This window comes from Rhamphochromis longiceps, linkage group LG5, assembly GCF_057381845.1.
Source record: "Rhamphochromis longiceps isolate RC_006_pf linkage group LG5, R_longiceps_female_GT1.1, whole genome shotgun sequence".
Taxonomy (NCBI): domain Eukaryota; kingdom Metazoa; phylum Chordata; class Actinopteri; order Cichliformes; family Cichlidae; genus Rhamphochromis; species Rhamphochromis longiceps.
The window spans coordinates 39,177,463-39,192,219 of NC_140561.1; the positions used below are offsets into that span (position 1 = coordinate 39,177,463).

General features: G+C 37.8%; 2 protein-coding genes across 3 annotated transcripts in view; both read left to right on the top strand.

Moving 5' to 3' along the window:
• Positions 1 to 2,465: 2,465 nt before the first annotated feature.
• On the top strand, positions 2,466 to 7,236 carry cox6c (cytochrome c oxidase subunit 6C). Its single transcript, XM_085407618.1, has 4 exons — positions 2,466 to 2,557; positions 4,963 to 5,077; positions 5,507 to 5,639; positions 7,094 to 7,236. The coding sequence occupies exons 2-3, from the start codon at positions 4,973 to 4,975 to the stop codon at positions 5,630 to 5,632; spliced, it is 231 nt and encodes a 76-aa protein (XP_085263744.1). The 5' UTR covers positions 2,466 to 2,557; positions 4,963 to 4,972; the 3' UTR covers positions 5,633 to 5,639; positions 7,094 to 7,236.
• An 873-nt stretch (positions 7,237 to 8,109) lies between these two features.
• The window catches only part of LOC146670611 (serine/threonine-protein kinase 4-like), a 47,739-nt gene continuing 41,091 nt past the window's right edge, over positions 8,110 to 14,757 (top strand). For both annotated transcript variants that reach the window (XM_085407619.1, XM_085407620.1), the window contains exon 1: positions 8,110 to 8,542. In XM_085407619.1, coding sequence (XP_085263745.1) covers positions 8,499 to 8,542 — 44 coding nt within the window. In that variant the 5' untranslated portion in view covers positions 8,110 to 8,498. The remainder of the gene's footprint in view (positions 8,543 to 14,757) is intronic.

Consider the following 14,757-nt stretch of genomic DNA (forward strand, 5'->3'; position numbering starts at 1 on the left):
TATATAGATATCTATATATATATGAACTAATCAGTTAACTTTTTTATGACACATATATGACACATTTTACTTTTTAAAAACATTTGAACATGTTATCACACAAACTACAAGAATGTTTAATGCTTCATTAAATTCAGTTACTACGAATTTGTGGTGGTTTGAGGCAGGAGTGCACTCTCAGTCAAACACCAAAGATCACAAATGAAATTCTTACCTGATCTCGTCTCCAGCAACCACAGCATTTCAGGTTTATTGTCATTATTATCATTAAAAAGTTAATTATCCCGACTTATTATTCTTGAGGAATTTGTGAAGACCATTAATTTGTTTGCAGTTTTTTGAAGTCTTTTAATGAATCCTTCTGATGTCATGGTCTTTATGGTCTTAAGATGCACTTTACAGGAGTGAAGCTGAGGGCGGGTGGAGTGTGTGGCTGGTGTCTCTGTTTTGTACAGGATGTTGTTCTGCAGTGAGGCTCGTTTAACAAGTTTCACTTTTCCAGGGTTAAACCTGTTTTTTATGTACTGCACACATGTAGTGATGCTTGTCCACTTAACACTGAACAGCCTGCAGCTGTACAATAAAGTATGTTATTAAAAACTGCTTTCACTGTGTGATGTTCCTCTTTGACCTGAAAGCACAATGACAGTAAATAATATTTTCAGTAAATACTTACAAAGATGTGCTTTTACATCTTATCATTTTAGAATGTACAGACTTTTGGTACTATGACCATTGGAATCTGTAGTTTAAGAAACTTTTCTTTGCAATTGAAATAATGTTGTTTTATCTCAATCCTGCATTTACTGAACTTATAGATATTAAATAACAACTATTTTTCTATAGATTTAAAATTAGCCTGAGAAAAATATCATTTGCATCATTCGTGTTTTTCAGGTTAGGGTAATAATCTCTCATCTCACATCAAAAAATATATATTATTATTCAAATTTCAGTGAACAGTTTAAACACCAAGTGAGAACAAACAAAATACAAGTAAAAGAAAATAAGTAGAGAATTTAAAATGCATTCTTATGGTTCATTAGTAATAATAATAATAATAATAATAATAATAATAATAATAATAATAATAATAGTAATAATAATAACTTACATAAACTAATGAATGATAAAATAAATGAATGAAGAACTTGCAGCCTTCTTAAATAAAACGTAAGTATTATGTTATTCTGATCTTATACTATAAATTGCTTTTCTGTTCTTATTTTTATTCATTTATTACATTTAATATTTATATAGTATTATACTACACAAGCTGTTAGGCTCCACAGGTGAACACTTCTTGGTCGCTGTTCTGTTTTCTAACCATTCTGTGTTGTTCTGCCTCCCTCTTGTGGTCAGACTGTGTTACTACAACAGCTAAATTTTGGTCAAAGGATCTGCATATCCTCCTTCATTACATCCCTAAATCTTTTCTGTGGTCCTCCTCTTTTGCTCCTGCCCAGAAGCTCCATTTTCACCATCCTTTATGTAATATATCCACTAACCCCCCTTTGCACATGTCCAAACTATCTCTGCCTCTCTAACTTTAGCGGTGTCTCAATTCAGGGGCTGCATCGTTCGGAGGACCCAGGCTTTGCGGTCTATGTGGGCCGGCTCCTCCGAAGACCGAGAAGGCTGGAAGTGCGAGGCTGTGAAATGGGATGGTCACTGCAAACAAGAAGAGGCTCAGAGCAGATCCCTGGTGTAACCCCCAACCCCCAGCATGAATCCATGACCTGACACTCATAAAGCACACATCATCACTGTGTCACTGTCCTCCTCATACATGTCCTGCACCACCCTCTCACACACTTCTCTGCCACTCCTACCTTCCCCATAAAGTACCACAGCTCCTCTCTTAACATCTGTTTTCTCTGATCCACAAAGACTCAGTGAAGCACATTCTGATCATCTTAAAACTTCTACATCAACACTCTCAAAGCAAACATCACATCTGTAGAGCTTTTTCGCCGCATCTCACCCCCCAAAGTTATTCCCAAAGAGATCTAGTGGGGAAAGTCCATTGCCCTCTCTCATAGAAATTTCTATACATCCACAGGTATAACTGAACCTAATAAATCTCACTTAGTTTTGTATTTTATAATTAGTTTTCTTTTTATTTCATTGTGACTTGTATTTATAATTCGGTTTAGTTTCAGTTTTATTTTTTATTGTTTGAAAAGTGCCGTTTTAGTTTAGTTTTTTTCAGTGCTATTATTAGTCTTTTTAATTATTCTTGTAATTGTAATTGAGAGAATTTCCACAATACTGACAAGAACTGAAAATGCAAAGCAATATACTGAAAGATCCATTTCCTGATGTGATGTCATAATGCGAGACAACAAAACAAGATAAAATAGTTTTACAAATAATATCATACAAAACTTTTTCATACGTCACCTTGTCGTTGTTGCCTTCTGTGACCTCAGTTGCTCTGACTGACTGACTTCGCTTTTACTCCACCTAAGTTTGTCCCTCCGCCGTCCCGTCAGAATCTCTTCCGGTTGCAGCTGCAGTGCGTTAGCGGTTTCTGTGAAGGTCGTGAATCCAACCTGTGAGTATCTGTCAAAACGGAAAACGTTTATATTCTTACACTGAATTTTGTATATAATATGTTGATTTTCAGATGGCTGATATCTTCCGGGTTATTAGTTTCTCCTATTTTCTCTGCTTTCTTCTTTTTGTCGCGGGCCGGTTAGCTGTCATTGTGTACAGCTAAAGCTACCTCGGCGCTAACACAAAGCCTGTTACTCTTATAAACTGTAGTCCAACAATACATGCTAATTTATGCAGGCTGTGTTGGTATGGCTTGTCCCACCAATAGGTAAAGAAATGGTCGTATTAGAAAGCAAATTACTTTTTTTAAGTGTCGCCAGTGAGCTAACGTTATTCTGACCCTGCGCCGAAGCTGGTGGCGTCAAACCGATTTTACTTCGTTAATAATCAAAATCAGCCCGTTCAAGCCCTTCGATAATGCATATAGATATTATTTAAGAGTCTTTAAGTGTAAACGAGGGCACACGTCAGAGGTAGTAATGGGACTAAGGTCACACCGCTTGAGTGCAGACCTGACTCTGCAGCCATGTGTAATGGCGATCCTCCACACACACACACACACACACACACACACACACGGATTCATTTCATTCTGCGTGTTTTCAATATTTTATTGTTGTCTTGGATCTTGTATGTCGTATTGAGTTAGTTCAGGTGAAGCAGGGATCTGAGAACAGCAGGTTCATTTAGGGGTGACTGCTAACGACCTTCAGGCGAATTAGGAGCCTCAGATGGGTCATTTTACCCGCTTTTATTTATTAACTGGTGCCAGAGACGTGAGGTGGAAACATGACCATTAAAGAATCCAGGATTTAAATCTGCACCAACAAAGATGACGGTATAACTTCCAGCCGAATAAAGCTTTTATCACACCTTTTTAAAGCAGATATATCAACTGTTAGTCGGGTTCTTATTTGTATAGTCTTTATATTTTGGTGACTACCGAAATTAACTTTAATCTATGAAATGATTCAGAATAACTGCCTGAGTAAATGTCTACATGCATTTCAAGGTTTCAAGATTAAAACTTTCCTGCGTTATTAAAAAAAAAAAAAATCAGGACTGAGATAAATGTGTTTTTTACACATTATGTTTAAGTAGGGTTAATATACTGTATGAAATGTATTTTTATTTATCAAAAATGAGAAATTAAAGGAAAATGTACCGATTTTGTTTTATTATTACTAAGTTAATTTAGTCAAATAGTGAGTTTAATTGTTGTGTCAGTTTTTAGGGAAAAGGGTGTCTTATGGAAGATATTTTCAGATTTCAGTTTGTCCAGTGAGGAGATTTGCAGCCTTGGTTTGTCACCAACAGGGTTTCTGTTTTTTAATAGTCTAAAAATCCAAAAATGAGTTTCACAAATTAAAATCTTTGTTTTTGTCTTAAAAATTGATCAAGTTTATTTTATAAAGTTGCATTAAATTCAGTTTCTGTTAAATGTGTTTTGGTGGAAAGGTAGAAACGGATCATGCACTCATCGAAAGGTTGGTGGATCAATCCAAGGCAATCAGTCCTCATTCCAGAGATCCTTGGGGCAAGATACTAACCTAAATTCCTCTCTGATGCATCCGTCATAGTATGAATGTGTGTGAATGTTAGAAAGCAATTGCATAGAAAAGTAATTGGAAAAAGTGCTTGTGAATGGGTGAGTAATTGGATTGCTCAGAGTAAGAAAGGACTATGTTAGAAGCCCATTTAGTCCATTTATTATAGCAAAACTACAGAATAAAGCCAACATGGTGAAATTTTGTGGTGAATCAGGGACGAGTCTCATTGTTTTCAAAACTGTCTGCTTAGCAAACTGCATTTAAAAACTACTTTGTATGTACTGCAGTATTCAGTATGTGTACAATTCCAACATATTTTGACTTTGTACTTTCACCTTTGACCCCCTTGCTGAGTGGGTCACAGTAGCCACCAAAGCATGCTGGCAACAGGCATCCTGGTACTTTTAGTGTGCTGCAGTATTTGGATATACATAAAATTTGTGTGCAGGCCATTTAGTCTCATCCACGTTTTCTCCCATATTTCCTTCCACGGTCACTCTCTGTGTCGTCACTGCAGTTTTTATTGTCTCTATTAAAACTTCCATGGTGGCAATGGTAAAACATGGAAGCTATAAAACTACATGCATCTTATTTTTATAAATCCACTTTTATCAAAACACACACCATGATTTGTATTCATTGTATTTACATCGGGTCATTCTTTAAATTGGGTTGTTAAATTCAGCTTTTATTTGACTCTGATCACTAACCAGGAAATGATTGTTTTAAACATTTTAAAGTGAAATGATATAAAGACAGTACTTTTGTTCTTTCTCTCTGATATTTGTACAGAATTTAATAATTGGGGGGAAATTTAAATGATTTTTTTTTGTATTTTTTTTCCCCTCTGCAGGTGATTCATCATGTCTCTGCCAAAGCCAATGATGAGGGGGCTGCTTGCAAAGCGACTGAGGTTTCACCTGCCCATTGCTTTCACTCTGGCTTTAACAGCTGCCATTGCATTCAAGGTGAGAGGATGACGCACACTCAGGCGGCTACAAACACAACTCTGATGGTGATGCTAAGATTAAAAAAATGACACAGCCGTGATGAAAGGAACACATCAAGTGTCCTGTCAGTGTCTAGATCCACTTACAGCTCAGCAGACAGCTGATCATATTTTATTCATCACATTTATTTTCTAGTTAAACTTCTTTTTTTCAGATCAGTTTATAAGATGCAATGAATCGTTCACTTAAAGGATATGACATTTTTGATGTTGACAAATAAATACAGTAATATAATAGTTTTTTTTTTATTGTGACCAGTTTTACTCTTCTGCATAGTGAGTATCCTACTTTCACTTTTAATACTTTGAGTAGTCTCTGTTATCTCTGTAGTTATACTAATTTTACCTGCAGTAAGTTCTGTCATATTTTTGTTGTTATTCCCCACAGTACACGGTGACAGAGCCCAAGAAACAGGCGTACGCAGACTTCTACAAGCAGTACGATGCCATCAAAGACTTCAACGCCATGAGGGAAGCTGGGGTCTTTGAGAGTGTGCAGCCCACTGGGAAGTAAAGCCACGGTGAGGGCCTCATTACTTGGCTTTAAATATTGTCATTTCAAACTTCGGTATCATATGGAGTGTAACATATGATATGATGGTGTTTCCATCAGCATTAACGTTCTGCTTTTTTTTTTTTTTTTTTTCCTGGAGATAATATTCTTAGTCTAAAGCAGGTCATGGAAACACGAACTTTCATCTACGATATGTCGGATTAGCCTTTTAATATTTTCTGAAAATGATACGAGATGTGCAGATATTGAGAATTTATTATTACTGCAGTTTGTAACAACTTCTTTCTTGTTTACGGGCAGTTTCTGTGACTGAGCAGGGCTGCATATTCAAAGGAAAAAGTTCACATCTGTGGTTGGAACAAGAGACACAGCTAGCTTTAAATATAGGGAAAGTGGATCTGATCAGATTTATTGGCATGCAAACAAACATTACAGCAGCCATGTTTTCAAGAAAGTGAACAACATTGTTGGAAAGTATTTCATGTTAGGTGCTGTAGCAATTCTTCAAAAGAATGATGCAGATCTCAGTCTTTTAAAAAAATTGGGGGGGGGAGAGTTAAATAATTTAAAAATGTTTTTAAAAGTCTTTTTTTTTTTTTTGACCACAGGCATGATCTTAATTGAATCCTAAACAAATGATAAATTCCATTATTCTGAAGTATTTCCACTTCACTCTTGAAGCTGAGTGTTAAGTAAAGCAGTTCACCTTTCATCAGGCTTTAGCTTCACAGCTGCACATTATGCATGAGCAACACAGTACATGGAGATGGACCATCTCACAATATTGCAGATGTTTTCTTTTGCAAGCTCAGATTTTGTTTTAGTGAAACTGTTACGTTTAATTATGAACGCAGCTTGGTGCCTGCTGCTGAGGTCCTTTGAATTTGTATGTTTTCTAAAGGCCAACAGGGAGTGCCGACTCTGACTGGAAATAATTCAGATTGAAGAGAAGTGTTTAGAAAAAAGACGGTTGGCTCTGTGGAGTTTGGTCTCTGAGTTGTTTAAAGTCTCATTGAATACAACATGATGGCCGTTCTTATAAATTATGGAGTCAGAAATGGATGATACAGCAAGGTTTGCTTAAGGGTGGGGCTACCATATGAATGTTGCTGCCCTGTGATGAGCTCGCAGCATCACTCAGTTTCTCAGTCAGGTCTGCGTCTCGCAGGCACGTAAAGTTTCAAAACATCTGTGAGACGGTGACTTTACGAGCCAATAGGTGATGTCATGGTGGCTGCATTCATGTTTTGTATACAGCTTTTGTTTAATCTTAGATCTTTTTTTAATTTAAGTTTTGTAAATATTATGTAAACTGGAATAGTACTTTATTTTATACTAGCTCAGTAAGAATAGTATTTTTTTATTTTTTATTTAAACAAAATGTTTGTCGTGCTCGTCAACGTGCTTACTGACGTATCAAACCACGTGCATCTCTAATGTCTGGTTGTTTCCTTCCTCCAGCTCTGCTTCCCTGTTGTTCATTCCTGGTCTAAAAGATGGTTCCTCTCCACCTCCACCTTGACGTTACCTACTGATCAGATGTAAACGTCGCTTTGCTGTTTTTGTTCATTCAAATAAAATAAACTATTCTATTAATGATCAAACATCTGCCTTTGTGATTTATTCAAAATAAGCTTTGAATCTTGTTCTAATCGGTTTGACATTTTTGAGATGGAGTATTTTGAAAATGCTTTGACATTTGAGGTGAAGCATCAAGTGTGCGCATTACAAATGCTGAGGTTGTGTCTACTGAAAATGCTCAAAGCTTCCAAAATCAAGTTCAAACTGACGGTTATCTTATACATGGCATAAAACCTTCGAGGTTTATCTATCACCCGAGAAAGCAGTGTGATTAAAGTAAATCAGTGTAGACATTATTTCTCACAAAGCAGGAGATAGATACACCAAGTTATTACAACATTTCTAAACTTTATTAATAATACATTAATTATAATTAATACATTATGAAGAAATTAAAGAGATGCTCACTACAGAACAAACCTGATAGAGGCAGGGAGTGAACCATTTCAAAGACTGGAAGAAAGAAAGCTAGTAGTAAATGTTTCTAAAGACTAAAGGACTGAGTTGGGAATTGTAGTCTCAAAGAAAACTATCACTAGACTTCACCCTATAAATGAAATTTAACAGAACTGAATTGAAGAAAAAAGGATGTGTGAAGATTCTGAAAGAAAATCTCAAGCAGTCAGCAGTAAGTCTGTGTCTGGGTCTTTGGTCTGTTTTCCTACACAACAACGACCCAAAACATGCCCCGCTCCAAACATGAAGAACAGAAACAGAATACGGTAACTTTATATAATATTAGTAACTTATCATGTTTCGGTGTTATAATTGTTTTTTCAACATACTTGAACAACTGTCGTGTATTGGATGGATGGATTCTATCTGGTGCCCCCTGCTGGCCGCGTCCCGCACTGCAGTCTTTGTTTGCACCGCCTTCTACTACACTTCCTGGTTTTTTCAGGTGGATGTCACAGCGGCTGCCAAACGGTCTGTCAAACAAGTCTAAAGTTGGAGGACGGGAGAGGAGGATGAATTCAGTGATGAGAATACGGCAGCTGGAAGAAACGCGCGGTGTGTGTGGAGCCTGTATTGCAGAATGATGACCGGACGTTGTATTTTTGGTGGATATCAGGCAGCAGCGGCGGCAGCGGGGAGGCTGCTGTGAGGCGGAGGAGCGGGCTAAGTGTCCCTCTAGCTGCTGCTAGCCAGTTAGCGAGCGAGTTAGCATTAAGCGGTCTGCTACTGTTAGCATCGAGTGTCTGCTTTGAAACGTTGGCCAGCTCCCCCCGAGTTTGACTGCAGGCCAGAAGATCCAGAAGAGTCCGGTTCTCCTGAAGAGGACATCATGGACTACAAGGACAAAGTACAGATGAGGCATAACCCTCGCAGGTAAAGCTATGCTAAGAATGAAAACAGGCTTTTTGATGGCTGGCATCTCATTGATTTTATCAGTCTAACGGTAGCAGTCGGTGAAGTTTGTCAGTGGGGTGGCAATCTTCCGGCCAATTGGTATCTATTCAATGAGGCTGTAGCATTACATAACCGACTGTACGATAAAACAGACATTAAGTTAAAACGACTTTAAAGCTTCTCCATGTCCCCTGTAGTCTTCTTATGGGTAACTTTAATGGATCGTGCTGTCCTACATGTAGTTTATGTCTTAAAAGAGTCTGTTCTGATATGTTGTTCTTTCACAATATCCAGAAATTGTAACAAAAAGTCAGTCTTACGATTCCTTAAGATCTTAAACGTTTCTCACCTAAGAAGCTGCAAACAGAACTTTTTTTGTCTTAATTGATTAAATAAATAGTGGCCTGTCAGTACGACGCTATCCCGGCTCTTATTGCATTAACCAAGCCGCCTGTGTACACTTGATCTGCTGTGTCAAATCCTTGGGCTTGTCACCATCAAAGGCCCAGTGATCTAATTTAATGCCGTAAATCTCTTTGAAGATCTCGGATTATCTGCTTTAATCTCCAACAGGTTGTTACTGAATCAGCTCAGAGTCAATAAAACGCGCAGTAATTCTAACAGAAGAGCTGTGTGTGTGAAACTTCGTGTGAGTGTGTGGGGTGTCCACAGCACTGGGTTTGTGGCAGGTGGAAAGAATGATACAGGGGTTAGAAGAACACGTTTTAATGAAATGAGTGTGATTCATGCGGGGCTTTGTTGCTCCTGTGTGTGGCTGCTGTGTCTCTGCACCTGCAGATCTTTTATTTACACTGCAGATAACCTGATTCAGATATGAAGTTGTGAAATGTGTGATAGTGTGACTAGGCTTTTAAAAGGAAACGGGTATAATTGTATATGTGCAAAAATATATAGACAGGAGTGGCTTAATGTCCTGTTCAGTTAAAGTTGTAAATATAGGTAAAAATTGCTTTTCTCTGAGATTCTAAATTTAGATTAGTTTTAGTCATTATGTGTTTGGTGCTATGCCCATAAAACTTGTACCAATTCAATTGTATCCAAATTAAATGTTTTCCATCCACAATCCTTCGGCAGGTACTCGCAATATTAAATAAGCTATAAAATACCAAACACATATAAAATACAAGTCATAGTGGTGTAAACATTCTTCAAAACCACAGTTTAGTTAATGCGTTGGTTTCTCGAGATGAATAACAAAACACAGGAAAGTCTTGGTTGCCTGATCAGTTATTCATGACCAAAGAAAAAACCCTCCATTATGATGATGTATTTGCAGTTCACTCGTTTCCTGAGCTGTCCTTAAACGTCACAGCATTCACTTGTCTAGTTCCACTCGGGTATTAAGGTACAGGAAGTTAGAGCTTCGATGTGATATTCTGGCTGTTTGTATCAAAGTCTTAGTTTCTGTAGAATTACACCAATATAAAGCACATAAAAAAATTAACTGATCAGCCGAAAGTGACTAAAATCTATTGTATGGAAAACATATTTCAGGATGCTTTTGTTTTGGCCTTATACATCTCCTTTCTTTACCTTTGTCCCTCTCTTGTGCCAAACAAGTTCAGATTCGCTCCCTATTAAGCTGTGGCACGTTTTGTTCAGTTTGTTTGAATTATAATTAAAGTTCAGGGAAAGCAGTGCATCTTTTCTTATTTGAAATGTAACAAATCTACAATTTTTCTAAAGCCTGAGTAATCGTGTTAAATAGCATCAGCCAAAATAACTGATTGTTTTCCATTATTGAGCAGCTTTAGAGACATTTTCACCATGAAACACCATAAATGCTAAAAATAAAAAAGAGAAGAAGAATAATGAAAACTAAACAACAAACTCTTCATTAAAAATGCATCCTGTTTTTTTTTCTTTCCTCGCTGTCATCACTCTGTATGTTGATGTTGAGCAGCTCATAACAGACGTGAACTTGTTTGTTGTGGGAACTGGTTTGTGAGCTCAGCGTGTTTGACAGTAGGAACTGAGAGGTTCCTATTATCCCCTCTTATCAGGAGGATGCTGGTAAAACTCGCCGCTCTTATGTTATCATTTTAACTCACTCATCCACTGTTTCCTCATTGCGTTGACGTAACGCAGGACTTTTGTGTTGGTTTCATCCCTTGTTATTGCAAGACTGGGTTAGACTTTGTGTTCAAATATAAAATCATGTTTGTATATCCTGATGTATTTCAGTGTCACCCTCAGGTGTGTGGGGGAGTCACAGTCGTGCTCTTTTAAATGAATTATTAAATAAATACTTTTATGGGGCCTTCCTCTGCAAATACCGTAATAAGCAAGTACTTTGTGCAGATCAGTAACAGGCTAACAAAATCCACCGTTGCTGTACTGAGTTTGTCGTCCTGTGGATGGACTCCACAGTCTTGCCCTGCAGCTGCTGATGATAGTCGTCGTTTGCTCTGCGAGCTCAGTGCGGTGGTACATGAGTCTGTTCTCCACCTGTAACCTGGATAAAGAGACCCTGTAGAAGCAGCTGAATGACACTAAGGTGTGTTACAATAACAACCTGCCGAGAGGAAGTCAAGAGATGGGAAGGACCTAGCGTGTTAGGAGTGATGGGTCTTTCAAAATAAAAGTGCAAGGATGAGTTGTTTGTTCATTTTAGGATATAAAAAATGACTTGGTATATTATTTTTAGGGTTTTATGTTGCTTTTACTTTATTTTCATCGTCTCCTGAAGCAGATCACCTAAACCCATCCAGTCTAATATTTTCTTAGCTGCTTATCCAGTTTGCAGTTGCAGGGAGGCTGGTGGCTGGCAGACTAGGGGTGGGCGATATAAACGATATACGATAGAAACGATAGAAATTTTGACTATATCGCTCTATCGCGATAGCGCATGTTGATGATGTCATCAAGCTGCACCTGTTTTGGTCGAAAGCATCGCAGAACCATTATCATCTGCAAATTATGCCGGGCAACAGTCATAGCAAAGAGATGAAGCACTTTTGAAATATGGGGAAATCCAAAAACTGCGCTTCCTCCACTTCCGTAACATTGATACATTAATGTTGAATTCTCTGGCAGCTGCTCTATTCCCATGTTATTGCAGTATATTAATGACTAACCTCGTATTGTGGATGAATAATCTCAGTTGTTCTCCTGACTGAAGTTTGGCCCGTGTATAGCATCAGCGAAGCTCCTCACTACGGCAGTAGTGGTGGTAAATTTGATTCTTTTTACTGAATTGAGTTTTAATGAGTCACTCACCAAAGTGAATCGGGTTTTTTGAGTCATTTGATTCACTGAGTCAGTCGACCAGAGAGTGCAAAAATGTACATTTTTACTCAAACTTAATTTGTTTCTCTTTTCATGTAAATCCTACTGCTAAGATGAATGATTCTAAAAGAAAACAACTATTTTATAGAGCAAAAAAGAGCAAAAACATTTCTAAAATTAAGCAATTTCCTATCAAAATTGCTTAATAAACATTTATTTTGTTTATTTTTATTTTATTAGTATTTTCCTTAAATGTGTCAAATATATATTTTCTCATCTAAATGTCCACTGAGCTGTGAGCCAGGGGGCGGTAATGCGCCTTAACATGTTGCCAACCAAGAAAAAATGAAGCTGTGAGCCAGGAGGGAGGGGTGAGTAGCTCAAATGTGCTGTTAGCTTGTTAGCAGAGCGATGCTACTGTGAACCGTGGAGCTATTGTCTTGATGTGAGCTTCTACTCAGGGCTTTTTCTTCCAGTTCAGAGCAGAAACGTTTTTGTTGAGATACTGGATGTTGTGTTTTTCTCCACAGTTGTAATTATAAGCTAGATATATTGCTTCTAACAGCAACAGGGATGAGTCAGTTGGGCTTGTGAATCATGATTCTCGAGTATTGAACGATTCGTTCATGATTCGCGCATCACTATACGGCAGTAATGCTCCGACAATCCATCAAGCAGTGTGGCTTACCAAAGTTGTACTAAAACATTTTTTAACTGATTTCTGCACCCCCAAATTGGTTAGAGGTCAGTAAGCACAACCAGAATTCATACATAAGGCACACTCTCGATTTTTGAGAAAATTAAAGGATTTTAAGTGCGCCTTATAGTGTGGAAAATACGTTATACAGAAGAAAAGAATATATCGTGATATATATCGTTACTAGGGCTGCCACAAACAATTATTTTGATAGTCGACTAGTCACCGATTATTTTTGCGATTAGTCGACTAATCAGATCATCATCCATTGGACGTACTGCTTATTGCACCAGCAGCATCTGCTCTGCTCTTATATAACTATCACTAGCTTACAGCTTTAAGTGTTTCAGGTCTGTGCTAACTAAAAGTAAAGACAAGATGATAGTTTATTAAATTTTAATGAAATTTGCAGATTGTTTCGGTGAAGTTTAATAAACTCCTTGCTATCTAAAATATAACAGGACACCGGAGTAAATTCTCGAGCATCTCACACTTCTGATAATCAGCTGTCTGCTTGACGTTTATTCAGCTGTGTAAAAACTATAACTTTAATCTCAGCCAAACCGATTTACTCAGGAACAAATAAAATACAAAAAAAAAGCCAAACAATAACATTTTAAGTTATCTAAGTGACTCATATATATTTAACCTGAGTAGCGAAAGACGGCGGTGGATTTGAAAACGATCTGCCGGGAGTCCGGTGTTCTCACGGCTCTAGTGAGCCTTGCCCCCTGCTAGCTATCGAGCTAGTGGGTAACAGACGTCTCCGAAAACGTCGGAGCGCTTTTGAAAATATGTGGTGTCTTGATAAACTGAGCAGAGGAAATAGATTTTATAAGTAATGATTGGAACAATACTGGTCCATGTAGATGTAAAAAGCTACAGTCCTGTTTCATTCCTATGCTTAAAAAGACCTGGCACCATGTTTTTAATGCTCATCAAATATAGTTGGGGAAGCAGGTCCTACTGTGTGTGTCTAGTTTCGGGTAGACTTTAAAAAGGGTCTTTAAAAGAAACGTAGCACTTTTTAGACACAAATATTAGTGTTATGCTTTTAAATTAACACTGTCCAGTAATGTTACTGATGGGTACGATGATACATTTCATATTTTATACTTAAGTATATGTATATTAATACATATACTTACTGAATATACAGAGTAGACTCCAGGGTTGGGCGAAATGTAAAAATTTTCCAACCGGCAGTCTCAGTAAGAATACCAGCAAATATCTGCCTGAGCCTGACGTGGCCCCAAATGACAGGAGACAGGCTGTATGTGACTTCCACCGAGCAGCGGGTCGGCCACATGTGGTCTAAATGTCAAAACACACATTTGACATCTGGCACACACGAGGCAGACGTGTGACGGAGTTGTGGCTGACAGATTAGAGGGAACATTTGGGCCAAATACATTCACCCCTGTTTAACATTGCTTTGATCAATTTGATACACGTTGAGTTTTAATAAAAAAACGTTTTCATTGTTTTTAACGGTGTCTGTTATTCATGTTATTAATATGTAATGTCTGCTGGTATTTGTTAGCATCCTTTTATTTGTGGGATACTTGGGATAAAACTTTCACTCGTGTGTGAAAGTTTTCATTAATCACCATCACAGCTGCTTGCCAGCCGCTTTAAAAAAATGTAAACACAAGGTTTTCTTTCTCAGTGTTTTAATAAATATGGAAGAATATTATAAGCAGACGTTGGTAGTGAACAAATCAGTCTGATCAGTCGGACTGTGACTGAATTTCTAGAGGATAAAATAGACATACTTGAAGCATATACAAGGAAAGGAGATTTTAGGTTAAAAGATTTTAAATTTAGGAACAGGAGTCCAGGTCTTTTGGCCTCAGCAGATCCACACATGCGTTTTTAGAAGTTCACTTGAAAAGCAGATCATGGGCTGCTGTGGTAGATTAGCATCTCAATGATTTGCTCTCACTCTCTCTTTTGTGGCTTGACGCTGATACACTGGACAGCTTGGCTTACTGAGCTGTGCTGGGCAGTGTGAGGTAGAAAATGTGGTTTGCTGGCTTTAGAGAGGCACAGACTCACAAATCAGGCTGCCTGAGACACCAAGAGAAAGACCGGCTCTCAGCGTTCAGTATGTTCTTAAAGAGATGTTCTCTGTGTTGTAAAGACTTCTCTGCCATCTCTGCTGTTTTGTTTTTGGATTTTATTCTTATAAAAAAAATCTTGTATGATGTTTTTTGAGCTCAGACCATAAAAATCATTTCCACACTTC